The 21,384-nt window shown below is 54.0% G+C and overlaps 1 protein-coding gene across 1 annotated transcript in view; it reads right to left on the reverse strand.

Moving 5' to 3' along the window:
- ace (angiotensin I converting enzyme (peptidyl-dipeptidase A) 1) overlaps positions 1 to 9,063 on the reverse strand; it is a 223,852-nt gene extending 214,789 nt beyond the window's left edge. Inside the window, exon 1 of the mRNA XM_087977991.1 lies at positions 8,609 to 9,063. Within this exon, the coding sequence (XP_087834117.1) occupies positions 8,609 to 8,830 (222 nt within the window). The 5' untranslated portion in view covers positions 8,831 to 9,063. The remainder of the gene's footprint in view (positions 1 to 8,608) is intronic.
- Positions 9,064 to 21,384: the final 12,321 nt, after the last annotated feature.

Here is a 21,384-nt window from a genome sequence, read left to right on the forward strand (position 1 = left end):
TTTCCAGTCATTCCTGTATTTTTACAGCAAAATTTGCGATTCATCTTCTATTCTGAGTTCACACACCAGCCCTTTATATTTAAATACCTAATGCTGGAGATAAAGTTCCACACTGCCCTGAAACAATGTCAACATTATTGGACTATAAGGGTGTGGTTCTGATGGGGTTAATGTGCAAGGCACATCAACTCCACTCATTCCACTGATTAGACACAGTCTGTGGGCGGAGTCAAGGAGTTTAGTATTTAGTTGAACAATTGATTCTGTCCCAGCTTCTTATTGCCCCAGTAACGACACCAGCCAAATATATTTATACATACTGCTACCATACAATTAATCTTCTTGGTACCTAAGAACAGGGCTTCTTCTATGGTTGTTATACAACAGGTATCCTTGACCAATAATCACTAGGTAGGCCTAAAGGTTGGTGACTGTCTTAAACAATCCTTCCCAAATTCTACCTACTGGTAGAGATGGAAATTGCCATAAAATGCCAGGAACATTCTCTGGAATAATGCCATAATATTGACATGGCAACAACTCATTTGGCCAGTGAGTCTGTGTCCGAACTTACCTTGCTAATGTGCAAACCTTTCTAAGTTTCTAACTTTTATAACTCCTCTGGTTCCAATATCCCACCAACTCCACCTCGAATCCACCTTTGTACAATTTAATACAGAGTTTTAAATTGTTTCTGCCTCAGTTGCTTACCCTGAAAGGGAACTGCATAGCCTGACTATGCTCCCTCTGCTCCCATTGAACTTATATCATTCCCCTGGTCTCTCCTTCAGGGCCTTTAATGTTTAGAAACAATCCATCTTTGTCCACCTTGTCCCCTTCTTTCCCGGTTTTAATCACTTCCATTATATTATTTGGTGAGTTGCATTGTTCTATTGGTAAGTGAAATGTTTCTGAATTGTTTTGCATGTACTTGGACAGGCCCCAAGTGAATATGGGTTGTCACCTCTTTAAATTCATAACATCCTTCACATAGCGTGGAGCCTCACACTACATTGGCCCTCTAACTGAGGAGTTATTAAAATATCAGCTGATCATCATCTCTTAGGCTCCCACAGAAGAATTCCTTCCACTTCCTCAGCTACTTCATAGTCTCTGGGCTCACCAGGTAAACAGGAGCAGAAAAGAAAAGGTTAAAAATCACACAACACCAGGTTAGAGTCCAACAGGTTTAATTGGAAGCACACTAGCTTTCGGAGTGACGCTCCTTCATCAGGTGATAGAAAAGAAAAAGGAATTCTCAGATACATGTCAACCTGACACACGTGTTGCCACGTGTGTTCCTGGAGAGATTGGTGGAAGCTATCTCATTGAAGATTCTTCCCACATTGCAGCAGCTGTTTAAGATCTGATAGTGCTGGTAAACCTCCTGGTGAAATTAGTTGAGAGTCTGTTGCTGGAAAAGAACAGCAGGTCAGGCAGCATCCAAGGAGCAGGGGAATTGACGTTTCAGGCCGGGGCCCTTCATCATTCCTGCTCCTCCCAAATCTGATCTCCAGCATCTGAAAACCTCCCTGTCTCCTCCTGGTGAAATTATCCTGGCGATTACAGTGCTCATTAAACTCTCACACAAATTCAGAGAATCCCATGCACATTGACTCACCATCTCTGATTCATTCATTCTTGCCACCGAACTTCCAATGATTGCCTCTCAGTCAACATCTCTCACTCATTCAATGATTTGCACCCTACCTTTCTCTTCCAGTGACCCTCCAATTTCTGAATTCTGAACTGATTCATCTCTCTCTTTCTTCAATCATATTACGGTTTTGTCTCAGTCAGTTGAATGCCCAGCCCATTAACAGGAATGCTGTCAGACAGCCTACTTACCCAAGGACAGTTGAGGGCTAAGGGCATTGTGGGTTGACCTACAGCACATGGACTGCAGCAGTTCAAGAAGGCAGCTCACCCCCACCTTCTCAAGGGCAACTAGGGACGGGCAATAAACGCTGGCCCAGCCAGCGATGCTCACATTCCACAAGAGAACAAAAAAGAAACTCCTGCCTTGGAAATATATCATTTTTCCCTCAGTGTTTCTGGGTCAAAGTCCTGGAAATCCTTCCCAAATACTGAGTGGGTTTCCCCATTCTCCAAAGACTGCAGCAGTTCAAGTAAACTGTTTACATCCCCCCAGCTTCTCACCGGTAACTAAAAATAAACCCAAAAAATCAAAGCAACCCTGAAATCAGAGCCCGATCAATTTCAGGGGAGAACAGGTTTGATGAGTTTACTAATGCAGTGTGAAATATTTCCTCTCTTATTCAGCAAAGGGGCTTTTCAGTAAGAGAAACTTCACTTATTCCTCACTCAGTTTAAATTCAGCATTATTCAGTGTCCTTATGGGCTGAGTAGGAGCATTGAGATGGACAGCTTGGATTCAGTGATAAAAATGTGAACCTTCTACTAAACTAATGGACAAAAGAATGTGAATGTGAATGGTTGCACAAAGTGTTTTGGAGTAGACTTCATTTCATGGTCTCGGTCTCAGTCCGGATATGAATGACTCCGAATTGGGTTTGATAACATTCTGTTGAACTAGCAGCTCAATCACGTCTCATCCTCTCCCACGAAAATTTGACCAGACACTTTGTGGCCTGGGAAGTGGGCATTGCTGAAATAGACACAATCTGTGGTAAGACAGCTTGCCCCTAGTACAATTGCTCAGCCAGGGCTTTTTGGATCAGCTTGCTGCTTATCTCAACGATTGAAGGCTCTCAAACGCAGGATATTTTTGAAGAACTAGTGTCAGTTTACAGATGGTGCTGTGATTTCGCCCTCACCATCTCTCTGTGACTGTCTGTGTGGAGTTTGCACATTCTCCCCGTGTCTGCGTGGGTTTCCTCCGGGTGCTCTGGTTTCCCCCCACAGTCCAAAAATGTGCAGGTCAGGTGAATGGGCCATGCTAAATTGCCTATAGGTTAGGTGCATTAGTCAGAAGGAAATGGATCTGGGTGGGTTACTCTTCAGAGGGTTGGTGTGGACTTGTTGGGCCGAAGGGCCTGTTTCGACACTGTAGGGAATCTAAGTTAAATCTAAATTAATATGTCCCCCCCCCACTGTTGTGAGGAGGCTGTCAGCTTAAACAGCGCATTACCATGGAAACTGGATGAGGGAGGCCTACTCGAGGTGTGGCGGCCTGAGGAAAGGTCCATGGGTAAGGAAAGCATCACTCCCTTCACCCCAGACTAGGCTCACAATGATCTCCTCAAAGGACATTCCCTTCTCACCTTCAGCATTCCCCATGTTACCTGGCAGCTGAATATCTCCTTGTGGGAGAATTGCCAGGGCTTCAAAGCTGCTGACTGGGCGTAAAGTACCAGAGGTGCCTGTGCTGTCAATTAGACCACCGTGTTAAATTCCAGAGATTTCATGGTGGTTAGATACACTTGACATTTCTAGTTAGAGTTATATTTCCTCCACACACGGCTACTCCTCAATTAACATAGAACCATTACCTGTTCTCTCGTCCCATTTGGTTTCAGGCCTCCCTCCCAGACACAACAAGAGGGTAACAAAACAGGCCCAGAGGTAGTTAGTCAATAGACTACCTATGGCAACGTTACTCAGCTGACCACACTGCCAATAAGTGTGGGCACAGAACCCATTTCAACCTCAATCTTCCACCACACTGTCCTGAGCACAGTGTAAAATCCTGACCCTAACTTGTTCCTCTCACTTTATAGAAACTGCTAGACCAATTCAGTATTTTTAACATTTCCTGCTTTAATTTTGAATCTCCAACAACGGCAATATTTTGCTTTCCCACTTCAACCGAGCTGGGTTTCTGATTCTTTCCCAGTGGGAATCCCCACTGATCTCAACATTTGCCTTGACCAAGGATCAGAAAGGTCAGAGTTCACCACAGCGATTCCATGACCAGATCCTCCTTCACCTTATCAGCTTGATTAATGACTAAATTACCTTGCATTCATATAGTAACTTTAATGTCACAAAGTAAGACAAGAGAATTCACAGGAGTGTGATAAAACAGAGTCTGATACTGAGCCTTGGGTACGGACAAGCAATTTAATGTTTGCAAGGTAGGACTTAAAACTTACAACACAGAAATAGGCCACTTGGCCTGACATGAGTGTGGCGCTGGAAAAGCACAGCAGGTCAGGTAGCATCCGAGGAGCAGGAAAATTGTCGTTTCGGGGGGGAGCCCTTCATCCGACCTGAAACATCAATTTCCCTGCTCCTCGGATGCTGCCTGACCTGCTGCGCTTTTCCAGCATCACACTCTCGACTCCGATCTCCAGCATCTGCAGTCCTCACTTTCTCCCATTTGGCCTGACGTACTGGTGCTAATCCTCAAAGTCATAGAGTTAGGCAGCACAGAAACACACCCTCTGGTCCAACTAGTCTGTGCTGATCAAGTTTCTCAAACTAAACTAGTCCCAATTGCCTGCATTTGGCCCATATCTCTCGGATCCTTTCCTATTCATGTACCTGTCCAAATGTCTTTTAAATGCTGTAACCGTACCTGCATCGACCAGTTTCTCTGGCAGTTCATTCCATGTACGCACCACCCTCCGTGTGATAAAGTTGCCCCTCAGTACGCTTTTAAATCTTTCTCTGTTCACCTTAAAAATATGCCCTCCCCCAGATTTGAACACCCCCACCCTCAGGAAAATACTTTGCTATTCACCTTATCACCTATTCACCCTTGTGATTTTAGAAACCTTTAGAAGCTCAACTCCAGTGAAAAGTGTTCCAGCCTCTCCTTATAACTCGAACCTTCTAGTCCTAGCAATATCTTTTCTGAACCCTCTCCAATTTAATACCATCCTTCCAATAGCAGGGTTATCACAACTGTACATGGTACTCTAAAAGTGGCCTCACCGAAGTCCTGTACAACCTCAGCAAGAAGTCCCAGCTGCTATACCCAGTGGTCTGAGCAATGAAGGCAAATGCGCTAACCACCTTCTTTACCACCTGTCCATCCACGATGCACTTTTGAAGAACAATGTACCCCCGAGTATCTGGGTCTCTCTGTTTGATCCATCCTCCTCCCAGCCGTCTGTCTACGTATCCTTCATGTGTTTATCCAGCTACCCCATTCTGCTTCAACCACTCTGTTTGCTGGTGAGTTCCATACTCTCACCACCCCCTGAGTAATTCTCAGGTGTTGCCTCAAAGGAGCAGGGCGAGATTTGGAAAGGTGGAGACAGGTGAAGGGGGATATGTCAGAGCTTAATCAGTGAAGGGTATGCCTGAAGTGGAGAAAATCATGGATGTGTAAGAGGTCAGAGATCTAACAAAGTTGTAATGGAGCTAATTAATTTACACAAAGTCACGAAGGAATTGTTCTTTGGACCCAGTTATACAGTCCGGGCCAACATTCTTCCCATGTACCTGATATGCAACTTACTTATCCCTGAAGTGAATAAAATTTCATTTGAATATCAATCTTCCTCCAATTTCCTGTAACGTTTATCCTACAGTTGTAATAATCTTATCAGAGAGTCATCGAGGTAGAGTTCAAGGCCTAGTCCAGAGTCCTGTTTTCCTGTTTACAGCAGTCACTACATTTTAAACAGTTGTAAATCACTTTGGGATGGTCTGAGGTTGTGAATGGTGCTATATAAATGTAACTATTTTTTCAGTGTGAAATGGGAGTCCTCGGTCATTTCCCTGTGAGACAAAAGCATTTGTTAACTCTCAGTGAAGTGAAATCTGGTGAATGGAACATTGTCATTCCCTCACTCCTACTCAGGTTCTGTCTGGCAAATCGAGCCAGATCATTTTATACCAAGATTAGAGTAGTGCTGGAAAAGCAGGTCAGGCATCATCCTGATGAAGGGTCTTTGCCCGAAACATCGATTTCCCTGCTCCTCGGATGCTGCCTGACCTGCTGTGCTTTTCCAGCACCACTCTGATCTAGACTCTGGTTTCCAGCATCTGCAGTCCTCACTTTTGCCCATTTTATACCAAGTCCTGGGTAAGTTGTGAGATGGAGGCCCAGCCTGAGCTCATATTATTGTCCTGAAACAGGAGCCAAGACGAAGCTTGCATCCTATTGGTCTGGACTGGCCTTCCAGAAAAGGAATCTTGCATTTACATAGCACCTTTCATGATTCCTAACCACTTCTGAGACAATGAAGTACGCTTTGATCTGCTGGAAGTTAGGGTATGCAGGAAGGAGGGAGGAGTGGCATTAGCGTATTGTCACTGACAATTCAGAACCTCAGGCTAATGCTCAAATCTGATCATGGCAGCTGGTGAAATTTACATAAACATGTGGAATGAAATGAAAGTTAGTCTCGTAGCGACCACTGTAATTGTAGTAAAAACCCACCTGCTTCACTAATGTTCTGGAAGGAAAGAAATCTACTATCCTTCTCTGATTTGGTCAATATGTGACTCCAAACCCACAGTGCTGTCTGGTTGACACTTAACTGCTCTCTGGCCAATTAGGGTTGGGTAATAAATGATGACCTAGCCAATGAAGTCCATTTCCTCTAAATTATTTTTGAAAAGGAAGTTGTGATCAGTAAACTCCGATAACCAACAATGTGATAATGACTGGACAATCTGTTTTTGAATTGTTAATTGTGAGATACAGATTGACCAGGACCCACCGAAATGGTCCTCTGCTTCTTTAAAACAGATAAGGAACCCTCTGTTGGTCAAACATGGAAGAACAGGTATTAGGTTAATGTTCCATTCAGAACATGGCACCTCCGACAGTGCAGTACCCCCTCAGCACTGACCCTCCGACAGTGCGGCACTCCCTCAGCACCGACCCTCCGATAGTGCAGCACTCCCTCAGCACTGACCCTCCGACAGTGCAACACTCCCTCAGCACTGACCCTCCGACAGTGCAACACTCCCTCAGCACCGACCCTCCGACAGTGCGGTACTCCCTCAGCACCGACCCTCCGATAGTGCAGCACTCCCTCAGCACTGACCCTCTGACAGTGCAGCACTCCCTCAGCACTGACCCTCCGACAGTGCAACACTCCCTCAGCACCGACCCTCCGACAGTGCGGTACTCCCTCAGCACTGACCCTCCGACAGTGCGGTACTCCCTCAGCACTGACCCTCCGACAGTGTGGCACTCCCTCAGCACTGACCCTCCGACAGTGCAACACTCCCTCAGCACTGACCCTCCGACAGTGCGGTACTCCCTCAGCACTGACCCTCCGACAGTGTGGCACTCCCTCAGTCCTGCAGTGGAGTGCAGTGATGAGGGGGTGGGTACTTGGTGGGTATTTGGAATCTGCTGACTGCGAAGCCAGGAGGACACCAAGCAGCAGAAACCTCTGAGATAAAAGTTCAGCTTCCAGTTGGCTCCAATGCACAAGCTTCTCATCAGATGTGACAAAGAAGATGGCAGAGTATGTTAGGGTTAAGGGTGGAAGATGCTGTCTGCAGATCCAGCGGTGTCCTGTGTAGTCTACACCCTACAGTGAAAGCTCTTGTTAATGCTGAGCGTTGGAGGTGTTGTTTCTCTAAACCCCAGCTGCTGCCCTTGTCATTAGTTCTGAACACAATGCCTTGCTGCTCAGGCGAACTTTTTCCTTGATTACGTTTTGCAAAAGGAACTGTTGTGTGTGCAGGCTGACCTTGTGGCCCACTGTGGTAACACGGTGACCCAGTGTGAGAAACCAATGTCCCAGGGTCATTCTTATCCACCCCAAATTAAGTCTAGTTGGGTCAGCTGTCTGTTTGAACATCCTTTCCCATCTCCCCGTCATAATCTGCTGCCTGAGTTTGGTTAAAATGACCTCGTGCAGTTTGATCACAGTGTGTGGTCTGGCCCTCTCTGAAACAGCACAGGGAGAGAGGGAGACCTGATTACTCAGTTACTAGCTCTGGCCCAGAGAATCTTGAGCCAGTTCCCCTTTACAGAGCGTGAGCTTCCTTCCTAATGACCAAGTGGTTCAGACATGGCCAGGGGGGATGAGAGCAGGGTGCCAGCGTGTGGACAGTGCCTGCGTGTGGCCTGGCAGTGGTAAAAGCAGCACCAGTCAGTGGCCCCCTGGGTAGGTGGTGAGTGAGACTGGTAAATGCTTCCCCACTCAGTGAGGCAGCCTCACACTGTGTCACTGCTCAGGCAAACACTTTGACCGTTTGTGTCCCCACACCACCACCAGCCCCTCTCAGAGCACCTCCCAGTCCGACCCTGGTCTCTATCCCTGACTCTCAGATTCTCCACGTTCCCCCAACCCTTTGCAGATGTAAAGCCACATGGATTACCTCCCCCACACCCCTCCCCGTCTCCTCTGAGAAATCCTTCCCAAATCTCCTTTCTCGGACTGACTGGAGACCTGGCTCCCCGGACAGTGGAACGGACGCGATCAGTGGGACTCCCTGTGGCTGAGGTAGAGCTGACGAGTGCAGCATCAGGGGCGCACTATCAACATGAAATACAAACTGGGACCTTTCTTAAATACCCACACATCCAGTGAAAGCGTGAAAGTTATCTGGCTCTGCTGTTCCAGTTGAACTGTAGCATTTTCCTGTCACTGGTCAGTGTACGATAGATATCTAAGGTGTGTATCCAGAAGAGAAGGCAATACCATGTGTTAAGTAGCTGATCCTACACTATTACAGCAGCTTGCTGATGAGAGAGTGAAGGTGGTACCTGTTTCTCCTGGTTGTATGCAGTCAGGTTGGTGTTGTAATTCCAGCTCGCTGAAACACTCTTGAAAAGGATGACTTCTGCCGTGTCGTTGTACTCGCTCACAAATGCCTTTGCCCCAGGTAGATCAATGCTGTGGTTGCTGGGTAGGTAGGTGGGATCCAGGGCACAGGACCCCCAGAAGAGGAGGACCAGGCTGAGGAGACAGGGCACCGCTGTTTGCATGTTGTAGTGCCTGCCCCTTTGTCAGTGTGCTCTCCAGCACCAGCCTCTTTAAATATAATCGCGTCTAGTCCAGGCTTCCCAGCTCTGATCTGCTGATAACACATAACCTGGCAGCACTCTCTAATGACAGGACGGTTCAGTATAATAAAACCTGTCCTTAGTTGTTTCCTTGTTTCACTGCACTCTGCCTTAAAGGCACCTCCCCGAGCCATCAGCCACTCCACCCAAAACAGATCGCTTCGCATCTGCCAGTGGAATCGCTCTTTCTGTGTGATATTTACAGGAGCGCTGCTATGACCAGAATCCTGCTCAATGTAACACTGCCTCTGAACGGCAGCAGAAGGAACGTGGCATGGAATTCTCTCTCTCCCTCTCTCTGTATCCACCCTCTCACACACTCTCACACTCACCCCGCGAGATAGTCTCGCAGGAGCTGAGCTCACTAATCGCCTTCCTTCACCGTTTCAGCCCCGTGCAGGCGGACATTATACTCACTGGTATGGAAACGGAATGACAGCACACTCACACAGACACAGAGACACACACAGACACACACATACAGACACAGACACACAGACACACGGGCATACACACAGAGACACACACACAGCGCACACACACAGACACAGAGACACACACACACACAGACACACAGACAGAGACACACACAGACACAGACACAGAGACATACACACAGACACACATACAGACACAGACACACACACACACAGACACACGGGCATACACACAGAGACACACACAGCGCACACACACAGACACAGAGACACACACACACACAGACACACACACAGAGACACACACACAGACAGAGACACACACACACACAGACACAGACACACACACACAGACACAGAGACACACACACAGACACAGACACACGGGCATACACACAGACACACACACACAGACACACAGACACAGACACAGAGACACACATTCACAGACACAGACACACAGACACACACACAGAGACACAGACACAGACACACACAGACACACACATTCACAGACACAGACACACAGACACACACACAGAGACACAGACACAGAGACACAGACACAGAGACACAGACACAGACACAGACACACACACAGACACACACATTCACAGACACAGACACACAGACACACACACAGAGACACAGACACAGAGACACACACAGACACAGAGGATGTGCCCGTCTTGGGAAAGCCCTGGTGCCGGCTGGTTACCGTTTCTATTGGGCACCGGCATCGTGCTCCTGTTCCAGCGGGAGGGATGGTTTTAGGTTCATCTCGGAGGAAGTTCTGCAAATGGGAATTGGCCCCAACTGCAACTCTGCTGTGCCATTCCAACACCCCCCCACACCCCCCCCCCACACACCCCCGCACTCCAACACCCCCCACTCCAACACCCCACTCCAACACCCCCCACACACCCCCCCACACCCCCCCACACCCCCCCACACCCCCACACACACACACCCCCACACACCCCCCACTCCAAACCCCCACACATCCCCCATTCCAAACCCCCACTCAGCCCCCCCACTCCACACCCCCCACACCCCCCCCACTCACCACCCCACACACTCCCCCACTCCAACACCCCACTCCAACACCCCCACTCACCCCCCACACCCCCCCCACACACACCCCCACTCCAACAACCCCCACTCCAACACCCCCACTCCAACACCCCACCACACCCCCCCACACCCCCCCACACACCCCCCCACTCACCCCTCCACACCCCCCCACTCCAACACCCCCACTCCAACACCCCCACTCACCCCCCCACTCCACACCCCCCACTCCAAACCCCCCCACACTCCCCCACACACACACCCCCACACCCCCCCACACACACCCCCACTCCAACAACCCCCACTCCAACACCCCCACTCCAACACCCCCCACCCCCCCCCCACACACCCCCCCACTCACCCCTCCACACCCCCCCACTCCAACACCCCCACACCAACACCCCCACTCACCCCCCGACTCCACACCCCCCACTCCAAACCCCCACACCCCCCCACACACACCTCCACTCCACAACCCCACACCCCCCCACTCACCCCCCACTCCAAACCCTCCCTCACCCCCACTCCAAACCCCCACTCACCCCCCACTCCACCACCCCCACACCCCCCCCACTCCAAACCCCCACACACCCCCCACTCCAAACCCCCACTCAGCCCCCCCACTCCAAACCCCCACTCAGCCCCCCACTCCAACACCCCCACTCAGCCCCCCCATTCCAAACCCCCACTCAGCCCCCCCACTCCAAACCCCCACACACACCCCCATTCCAAACCCCCACTCAGCCCCCCCACTCCAAACCCCCACTCAGCCCCCCACTCCAAATCCCCACTCAGCTCCCCCACTCCAAACCCCCACACACACCCCCATTCCAAACCCCCCCACACACCCCCATTCCAAACCCCCACACACACCCACACTCCAAACCCCCACTCAGCCCCCCCACTCCAACACCCCCCCACTCCACACAGCCCCACTCCACACACCCCCACTCCACACCCCCCCACTCCACACACCCCCCACTCCACACACCCCCACTACACGCACACCCCCACTCCATACCCCCCCACTCCAACACCCCCACTCCACACACACCCCCACTCCACACCCCCGCACTCCACACCCCCCCACTCCATACACACCCCCACTCCACACACACCCCCACTCCACACACACCCACTCCACACACAGCCCATTCCACAACCCCCACTCCACACACCCCCACTCCACACACCCCCACTCCACACACACCCCACTCCACACACAGCCCATTCCACACCCCCCACTCCACACACCCCCACTCCACACACCCCCACTCCACACACAGCCCATTCCACACCCCCCACTCCACACACCCCCACTCCACACACCCCCCACTCCACACACACCCCCACTCCACACACACCCCCACTCCACACACCCCCCACTCCACACACACCCCACTCCACACCCCCCACTCCACACACCCCCACTCCACACACACCCACTCCACACACAGCCCATTCCACACCCCCCACTCCACACACCCCCACTCCACACACCCCCACTCCACACACCCCCCACTCCACACCCCCCACTCCACACACCCCACTCCACACCCCCCCACTCCACACACACCCACTCCACACACAGCCCACTCCACACACCCCCACTCCACACACCCCCACTCCACACACCCCCCACTCCACACCCCCCACTCCACACACACCCACTCCACACACAGCCCACTCCACACACCCCCCACTCCACACACCCCCACTCCACACACACCCACTGCACACACCCCCACTCCACACACAGCCCACTCCACACACCCCCACTCCACACACCCCCACTCCACACACCCCCACTCCACACACCCCCACTCCACACACAGCCCACTCCACACACCCCCACTCCACACACACCCCACTCCACACACCCCCACTCCACACACAGCCCACTCCACACACCCCCACTCCACACACCCCCACTCCACACACCCCCACTCCACACACAGCCCATTCCACACCCCCCACTCCACACACACCCCACTCCACACACACCCCCACTACACACACAGCCCACTCCACACACAGCCCACTCCACACACCCCCACTCCACACACACCCCCACTCCACACACCCCCACTCCACACACACCCCACTCCACACACACCCCACTCCACACACCCCCACTCCACAACCCCCACTCCACACACAGGCCACTCCACAACCCCCCACTCCACACACACCCCCACTCCACACACCCCCACTCCACACACCCCCACTCCAACACCCCCACTCCACACACCCCCACTCCACACACACCCCACTCCAAAACCCCCACTCCACACACCCCCACTCCACACACACCCCACTCCACACACCCCCACTCCACACACCCCCACTCCACACACACCCCCACTCCACACACACCCCCACTCCAACACCCCCACTCCACACACCCCCACTCCACACACACCCCACTCCAAAACCCCCACTCCAAACACCCCCACTCCACACACACCCCACTCCACACACCCCCACTCCACACACCCCCACTCCACACACACCCCCACTCCATTTACCCCCACTCCACACACACCCCACTCCACACACCCCCACTCCGCACCCCCCACACTCCACACACTCCCACTCCATACCCCCACTCCACACACCCCTACTCCACACACTGCCACTTCACACACCCCCACTCCACACACACCCACTCCACACACCCCCACTCCACACACCCCCACTCCATACACACCCACTCCGCACCCCCCACACTCCACACACTCCCACTCCATACCCCCACTCCACACACCCCTACTCCACACACTGCCACTCCACACCCCCCCACTCCAACACCCCCACTCCACACACACCCCACTCCACACACACCCACTCCACACACAGCCCACTCCACACACAGCCCACTCCACACACCCCCACTCCACACACCCCCACTCCACACCCCCCCACTCCACACACCCCCACTCCACACACACCCACTCCACACACAGCCCATTCCACACCCCCCCACTCCACACACACCCCACTCCACACACCCCCACTCCATACCCCCACTCCACACACCCCCACTCCACACACACCCCACTCCACACACCCCCACTCCACAACCCCCACTCCACACACAGGCCACTCCACACCCCCCCACTCCACACACCCCCACTCCAACACCCCCACTCCACACACCCCCACTCCACACACACCCCACTCCAACACCCCCACTCCACACACCCCCACTCCACACACAGGCCACTCCACACACCCCCACTCCACACACCCCCACTCCACACACCCCCACTCCACACACACCCCCACTCCACACACCCCCACTCCACACACACCCCACTCCACACACCCCCACTCCACACACCCCCACTCCACACACCCCCACTCCACACACACCCCACTCCACACACCCCCACTCCACACACCCCCACTCCACACACACCCCCACTCCACACACCCCCACTCCACACACCCCCACTCCACACACACCCCCACTCCACACACCCCCACTCCACACACACCCCACTCCACACACCCCCACTCCACACACCCCCACTCCACACACACCCCACTCCACACACCCCACTCCACACACCCCCACTCCACACACACCCCCACTCCACACACCCCCACTCCACACACCCCCACTCCACACACACCCCCACTCCACACACCCCCACTCCACACACACCCCACTCCACACACCCCCACTCCACACACCCCCACTCCACACACACCCCCACTCCACACACCCCCCAGTCCACACACCCCCCACTCCACACACACCCCCACTCCACACACCCCCACTCCACACACACCCCACTCCACACACCCCCACTCCACACACACCCCACTCCACACACCCCCACTCCACACACACCCCCACTCCACACACCCCCACTCCACACACACCCCACTCCACACACCCCCACTCCACACACCCCCACTCCAACACCCCCACTCCACACACCCCCACTCCACACACACCCCACTCCAACACCCCCACTCCACACACCCCCACTCCACACACACCCCACTCCACACACCCCCACTCCACACACCCCCACTCCACACACCCCCACTCCACACCCCCCCCACTCCACACACACCCCACTCCACACACCCCCACTCCACACACACCCCACTCCACACACCCCCACTCCACACACACCCCCACTCCACACACCCCCACTCCACACACCCCCACTCCAACACCCCCACTCCACACACCCCCACTCCACACACACCCCACTCCAACACCCCCACTCCACACACCCCCACTCCACACACACCCACTCCACACACCCCCACTCCACACACCCCCACTCCACACACCCCCACTCCACACACACCCACTCCACACACCCCCACTCCACACACCCCCACTCCACACACCCCCACTCCACACACACCCCCACTCCACACACCCCCACTCCAACACCCCCACTCCACACACCCCCACTCCACACACACCCCACTCCAACACCCCCACTCCACATACCCCCACTCCACACACACCCACTCCACACACCCCCACTCCACACACCCCCACTCCACACACCCCCACTCCACACACCCCCACTCCACACACCCCCACTCCACACACACCCCCACTCCACACACACCCCACTCCACACACCCCCACTCCACACACCCCCCCACTCCACACACACCCCACTCCACACACCCCCACTCCACACACACCCCCACTCCACACACACCCCCACTCCACACAGCCCACTCCACACACCCCCACTCCACACACACCCACTCCGCACCCCCCACACTCCACACACCCCAACACTCCACCCTCCCCACTCCACACCCCAACTCAATTCCCTCACTCAATCTCCCCTCCAATCTGAATCCAGCCCCCACTCCACCCCCCCATACAATACCCCCATCCCACCACTTCACCACCCGCATTCCCCTCACTCCATCCCCACTCTATACCCCCACTCCACCCTCCCCACTCCACCCCTCCATCGCCCCCACTCCAACCCACCCACTCCAACTCCCCAACTCCACCTCCCCACTCCGACACCCCCACTACATCCCTACCACTCCATCACCCCCACTCTGACCCCCCCACTCCATCACCCCCACTCCACCCCCCACTCCTACACCCCCACTCCATCACCCCCACTCCACCCCCCTACTCCTACACCCCCACTCCATCACCCCCACTCTGACCCCCCCATTCCTTCACCCCACCCCACCCCCACTCCTTCACCCCCACCCTACCCCCACTCCATCACCCCCACTCTGACCCCCACACTCCTTCACCCCCACCCCACCCCCACTCCATCACCCCCACTCTGATTCCCCCCCACTCCCACCCCTAACTCCACCCCCACTCCTGCCCCACCCACCCCTTTCCCCCTGCCTCCCCCCAGTCCATGCGAACTGCTTTTCCATTTCAGGGGGAAGTGCTCATTATTGCTTTCAGGATTTTCCTGGGATTCCTCACGACATGCAGGGAGGGAGCTGGCCATTTGGCCGGCTGTTTGTGCTGGTGCTTTGGGGTTGCTCCTGCCGTGCCTCTCACAGCCAGTGGGTGTGTGCTGGGTACTCACTGAGGGCTGACGCAGCCTGGCATCGGCCCTTTTGTCGGGGTGATGGTGGGAACAGAGTTGGAGGAGCTCAGTCAGATACCCAGGGCCCCATCGCTGACTTGGAAATTGCTGCAGCAAACGTTCAGCTCCCGACCCCCAATGTGGGAAACCCTGTTCTACTCCTTTCACCTTTGTGCATTTATCTCGCTTCCTCTTCAGCTGTTGTTTCCCACAACAAATCCTCGAGATAATGACTTCGACGTCCTCACCGCTCTCTGGGGAATTTCTCTTGACATTTTTATTCCATTTTCAAATGACCCTTTTATATTTTCAGTCTCTTGTTCCGGTCTCCCACAACCACCCGCCCTTCCAAACGTCTTGGTCATCTTCAGGTGCTCCATGAGCTGTGATTTGGATGGACATGCTCCAGTCCGTTCAGTTCCCCAGCCTCACCTGCTGTTCTGATTTATCAGAAGTGGAGGGAGCACTAATGTGTGACTCCGATCAAAATGATGGACAGAAGTCAGCCTCACTTTAAATGGCCCTCAGAGGAGAAAGGTCGTTATTTCTTTGTGGGATGTGGGGGGGTCGTCTGTCAGTCAGAGAATCATTAGAGGTGTACAGCACAGAAACAGCTCCAACTCATCCACGCTGACCAGATATCCGAAACTAATCTAGTCCCATTTGGCCCACATCCCTCTGAACCCTTCCTGCTCATGTACCATACACGTACCACCCTCTGTGTGAAAAGGTTGCCCCTTAGGTCTCTTTTAAATCTTTCCCCTCTCACCTTAAATCTATGCCCTCTAGTTCTGGACTCTCCCACCTCAGGGAAAAGACCTTGTCTATTTATCCTATCCATGCCCCTCATGATTTTATAAACTTCTATGAAGTTACCTCTCAGCCTCCCACACTCCAGGAAGAAAGAAAATCACTTTGAAATAAGGCAATTCTTTAACATTACAATGGGTTCCATAGTGACAAGGTGAAGGTGCCTCCCATGTACTCAATCCTTGTCTAGGGTTAAACTTGGAGTTGGTTCCTATCACTGTCCCCCTCTCTGCACCTTCCTGGCTCCAATAATGTGTATGTCTCGATGGAATAGGGGATGAGGAGGTGTTGAGGAGGCGTTGCAGGCATACTGCATGTGGGACCCAGAATTGGGAAGAGCCTGGCGACAGGGAGGGGGCAGGGTTTTGGTGACCATGGGGATAAACTGCTGGATTGCTGGGGGTGGGGGAAGGGTGTTAGAGATGGGCAGGATTATCCTGGTGAAGGGGAGATGTGGGATGGGACGTTAGAGTTGTGGTGGGAAGCAGACCATGTTAGCAGGATGGTGGGGGCTGAGATTGGAAAGGTCAGAGGTGAGACTACTGGGATTTACAGGATTAGCTGCTTAGTCTGGGACAAAGTATCTGACCCGCAAGCTGTGCTGGACTCCTCACTCCCCTTTACATGATGCGCTTATGAAAGTCAGGGAAACCCAACTACCATTGATCAAAAACAGAAACACTGACAATCCAGAGACAATCTTCAACAGGTTTGAAAGGCTCAATAACCCATTGGGTTTCTGGGGAGAGGGTCTGGATGTGCTTCTTCCACACACCCCCACCCACACCCACAATCACACCCACAATCACACCCACACCCCCACCCACAATCACACCCCCACCCACACCCCCACCCACACCCGCAATCACACCCCCACCCATACTGACACCCCCACCCACACCCACACCCACACCCACACCCCCACCCGCAATCACACCCCACCAACACCCCCACCCCCACCCCCACTGACACCCCCACCCACACCCGCAATCACACCCCCACCCACACTCCCACCCCCCCACACTGACACCCCCACCCATACCCCCACCCAAACCAACACCCCCCACCCACACCCCCACCCCCACTCACCCAGACCCTCCGAAGTGCAACTCACCCAGACCCATTCCCCTTACCTAACACCACAGGCAATTTAGCATGGCCAATTCACCTGACCCTGCACATCTTTGGACTGTGGGAGGAAACCGGAGCACCCGGAGGAAACCCACGCAGACACGGGGAGAACGTGCAAACTCCACACAGTCAGTCGCCTGAGGCGGGAATTGAACCCAGGTCTCTGGCGCTGTGAGGCAGCAGTGCTAACCACTGTGCCACCGTGCCGCCCACTAACATTTGAAAATGTTAATTCTGCTTCTCTCTCTGCAGATGCTGCCAAATTAGGGAAGATATCTGCACGCAAAGTAAGGTAGAAGTTAGGAACTGTCCTAGAAATGGCAGTTGATGTTCAATCAATTGTTTTTTCACAAATAACAGGTTGTTATTGCAAGGAATTAAGTGATAAGGAGAAAAGAAGGAGTATAGAAGTTGGGTCACATGATCTATCGAATAACAGAAAGGATTTGAGGGGCTGAACGACCTGTTTTGGAATCCCAAAGACATCTTTTTCTCTTGGTTTCTCACTACAGATAAATAGGTTCTGATCTTGCTCACATTCCTCTGCATTACTCCAGAACATTTCTGCATTATCTCGTTAATGTTGGGTATCACTCTCTGCCTGAGAAGTGCATAACGCAAAGGACCAATGTATAAACTCTGGAAAATGCCACCTCAGTTCATTCGGCTATGTGTCAGCTGTGGCTAGCACACTTTCTCTGAGTCAGGAGAATCAAAGTTCAGAGTCCAACTCCAGGGAGTTGTAAACGTTTGGCAGAAACCCCAGGGCTGTACTGACGGATTGCTGTGTGTTTGGGGATTTGTTTAGATGCTTTATTGAACTGAGGCTTTGGACTTGAATTCTATCTCCTGATGGAGATAGGAATTGCATCAAGAAACCTGAAAGTTTGATCGTTCTGGATGTAAAAACCTACTTTCCCACGTTTTTCCCACAGTATCTTTGAATAACTTACTTATAAATGAGAAATATCTTCAGTGTAAATCCATTGCTCTTCAGATCTTAAATGTCACAATTAGATGGTTTATTTAATACATATATGTGCTTATAATATAACAATTAATCGCAAAGCTCTATCTTTCAAAATAGGCAAAATAGACACGTTATATCGATCACTATTATGTTCAATGTAGGCATGCACTATGGTAAGTTTCCAAATACAGGAGGACTATAATGACAAAACTACGAAAAATGTGCCGGCAAGCTTTCGTGTCATGTTTTGGACTAACATTTGTACATCTATATATCTACTACTTTGTAAAAACTAATGACCTGCTGTTAAAATTAAACACATTTTACCATCTCCTTCATTCTATTGGTTGAGAGGGAATTGCTGTGAAATGGAAATGGACCATTACTCAGGGTTGAAGCTGGCAGCTCACCTGAGGAAGGCGCAGCACTTGGAAAGCTTGTGATTTCCAAAAAAGCCCTTGGAGTCTAAGTCGGTGCCGTGTGACTCCTGACGTTGTCCAACACCAGCACCCCCACATCAGATTAGAAGAAGATTAATTGTTTAATGTCCAAATCAAAGACACCCTGACTCTTTCCCAGAGTGGATTCTGATTGAGTGGCGAGGAAGGATACATGGGTCTAAGGAGGGAAGGGACATGAGCTGGCGTGAGGAATATGAGAGGGAATGGCTGGAGCATGGGGAAGATTAAGGGTGGGTCTGAACTACCTCGGGACAGCGAGAATGATAACCCAGGGAACCGAGGCCGGTTTGATCAGCTCACTACTGAACAATGCACAGGACTCAGAAAACCGCAACAGTGCATCTCCACATGCCCCCCCTTCACCCCCACACACCCCTCCCTTCACCCCCGCACTCCCACCCTTCACCCCCCGCACTCCCCTCCCTTCACCCCCACACACCCCTCCCATCACCCCAGCACTCCCTCCCTTCACCCCCACAGCCCCCTCCCTTCACCCCCACAGTCCCCTCCCTTCACCCCCACACACCCCTCCCATCACCCCAGCACTCCCTCCCTTCACCCCCACAGTCCCCTCCCTTCACCCCCACACCCCCTCCCTTCACCCCTACACCAACCTCCCTTCACCCCCACACCCCCTCCCTTCACCTCCCGCACTCCCCTCCCTTCACCCCCACACCCCCTCCCTTCACCCCCACACCCCCTCCCTTCACCCCCACAGCCCCCTCCCTTCACCCCCCCACTCCCTCCCTTCACCCCCCGCACTCCCCTCCCTTCACCCCCACACCCCCTCCCTTCACCCCCACACACCCCACCCATCACCCCCGCACTCCCTCCCTTCACCCCCGCACTCCCTCCCTTCACCCCCTGCACTCCCCTCCCTTCACCCCCACACCCCCTCCCTTCACCCCCGCACTCCCCTCCCTTCACCCCCACACCCCCTCCCTTCACCCCCGCACTCCCCTCCCTTCACCCCCGCTCTCCCACCCTTCACCCCTGCACTCCCTCCCTTCACCCCCCGCACTCCCCTCCCTTCACCCCCACACCCCCTCCCTTCACCCCTACACCAACCTCCCTTCAGCCCAAAAACCCCTCCCATCACCCCCGCACTCCCACCCTTCACCCCCGCACTCCCTCCCTTCACCCCTGCACTCCGTCCCTTCACCCCCCGCACTCCCCTCCCTTCACCCCCACACCCCCTCCCTTCACCCCTACACCAACCTCCCTTCACCCCCACACACCCCTCCCATCACCCCCACACTCCCTCCCTACACCCCCCGCACTCCCCTCCCTTCACCCACACACCACCTCCCTTCACCCCTACACCAACCTCCCTTCACCCCCACAGCCCCCTCCCTTCAACCCCGCACTCCCCTCCTTTCCCCCCCACAGCCCCTCCCTTCACCCCCACACCAACCTCCCTTCACCCCCACAGTCCCCTCCCTTCACCCCCACACCCCCTCCCATCACCCCCACACCCCCTCCCATCACCCCCACACCTCCCTCCCTTCACCCCCACACCAACCTCCCTTCACCCCCACAGCCCCGTCCCTTCGCCCTCACACTGCCCTCCCTTCACCCCCACACCCCCTCCCTTCACCCCCACACCAACCTCCCTTCACCCCCACACCCCCTCCCTTCACCCCCAGACCTCCCTCCCTTCACCCCCACAGCCCCGTCCCTTCACCCCCACAGCCCCCTCCCTTCACCCCCACAGCCCCCTCCCTTCAACCCCGCACTCCCCTCCCTTCACCCCCACACCTCCCTCCCTTCACCCCTACACCAACCTCCCTTCACCCCCACAGCCCCCTCCCTTCACCCCCACACCCACCTCCCTTCACCCCCACAGCCCCCTCCCTTCACCCCCACACCCCCTCCCATCACCCCCACACTCCCTTCACCCCCACACCAACCTGCCTTCACCCCCACACCCCCTCCCTTCACCCCCACACCAACCTCCCTTCACCCTCACACCCCCTCCCTTCACCCCCAGACCTCCCTCCCTTCACCCCCACAGCCCCGTCCCTTCACCCCCACAGCCCCC

The sequence above is a fragment of the Chiloscyllium plagiosum genome, unplaced genomic scaffold (genome assembly GCF_037043375.1).
Source record: "Chiloscyllium plagiosum isolate Xiang-an unplaced genomic scaffold, Cpla_swu_hap1 HiC_scaffold_32, whole genome shotgun sequence".
In the NCBI taxonomy this organism is placed as follows: Eukaryota; Metazoa; Chordata; class Chondrichthyes; order Orectolobiformes; family Hemiscylliidae; genus Chiloscyllium; species Chiloscyllium plagiosum.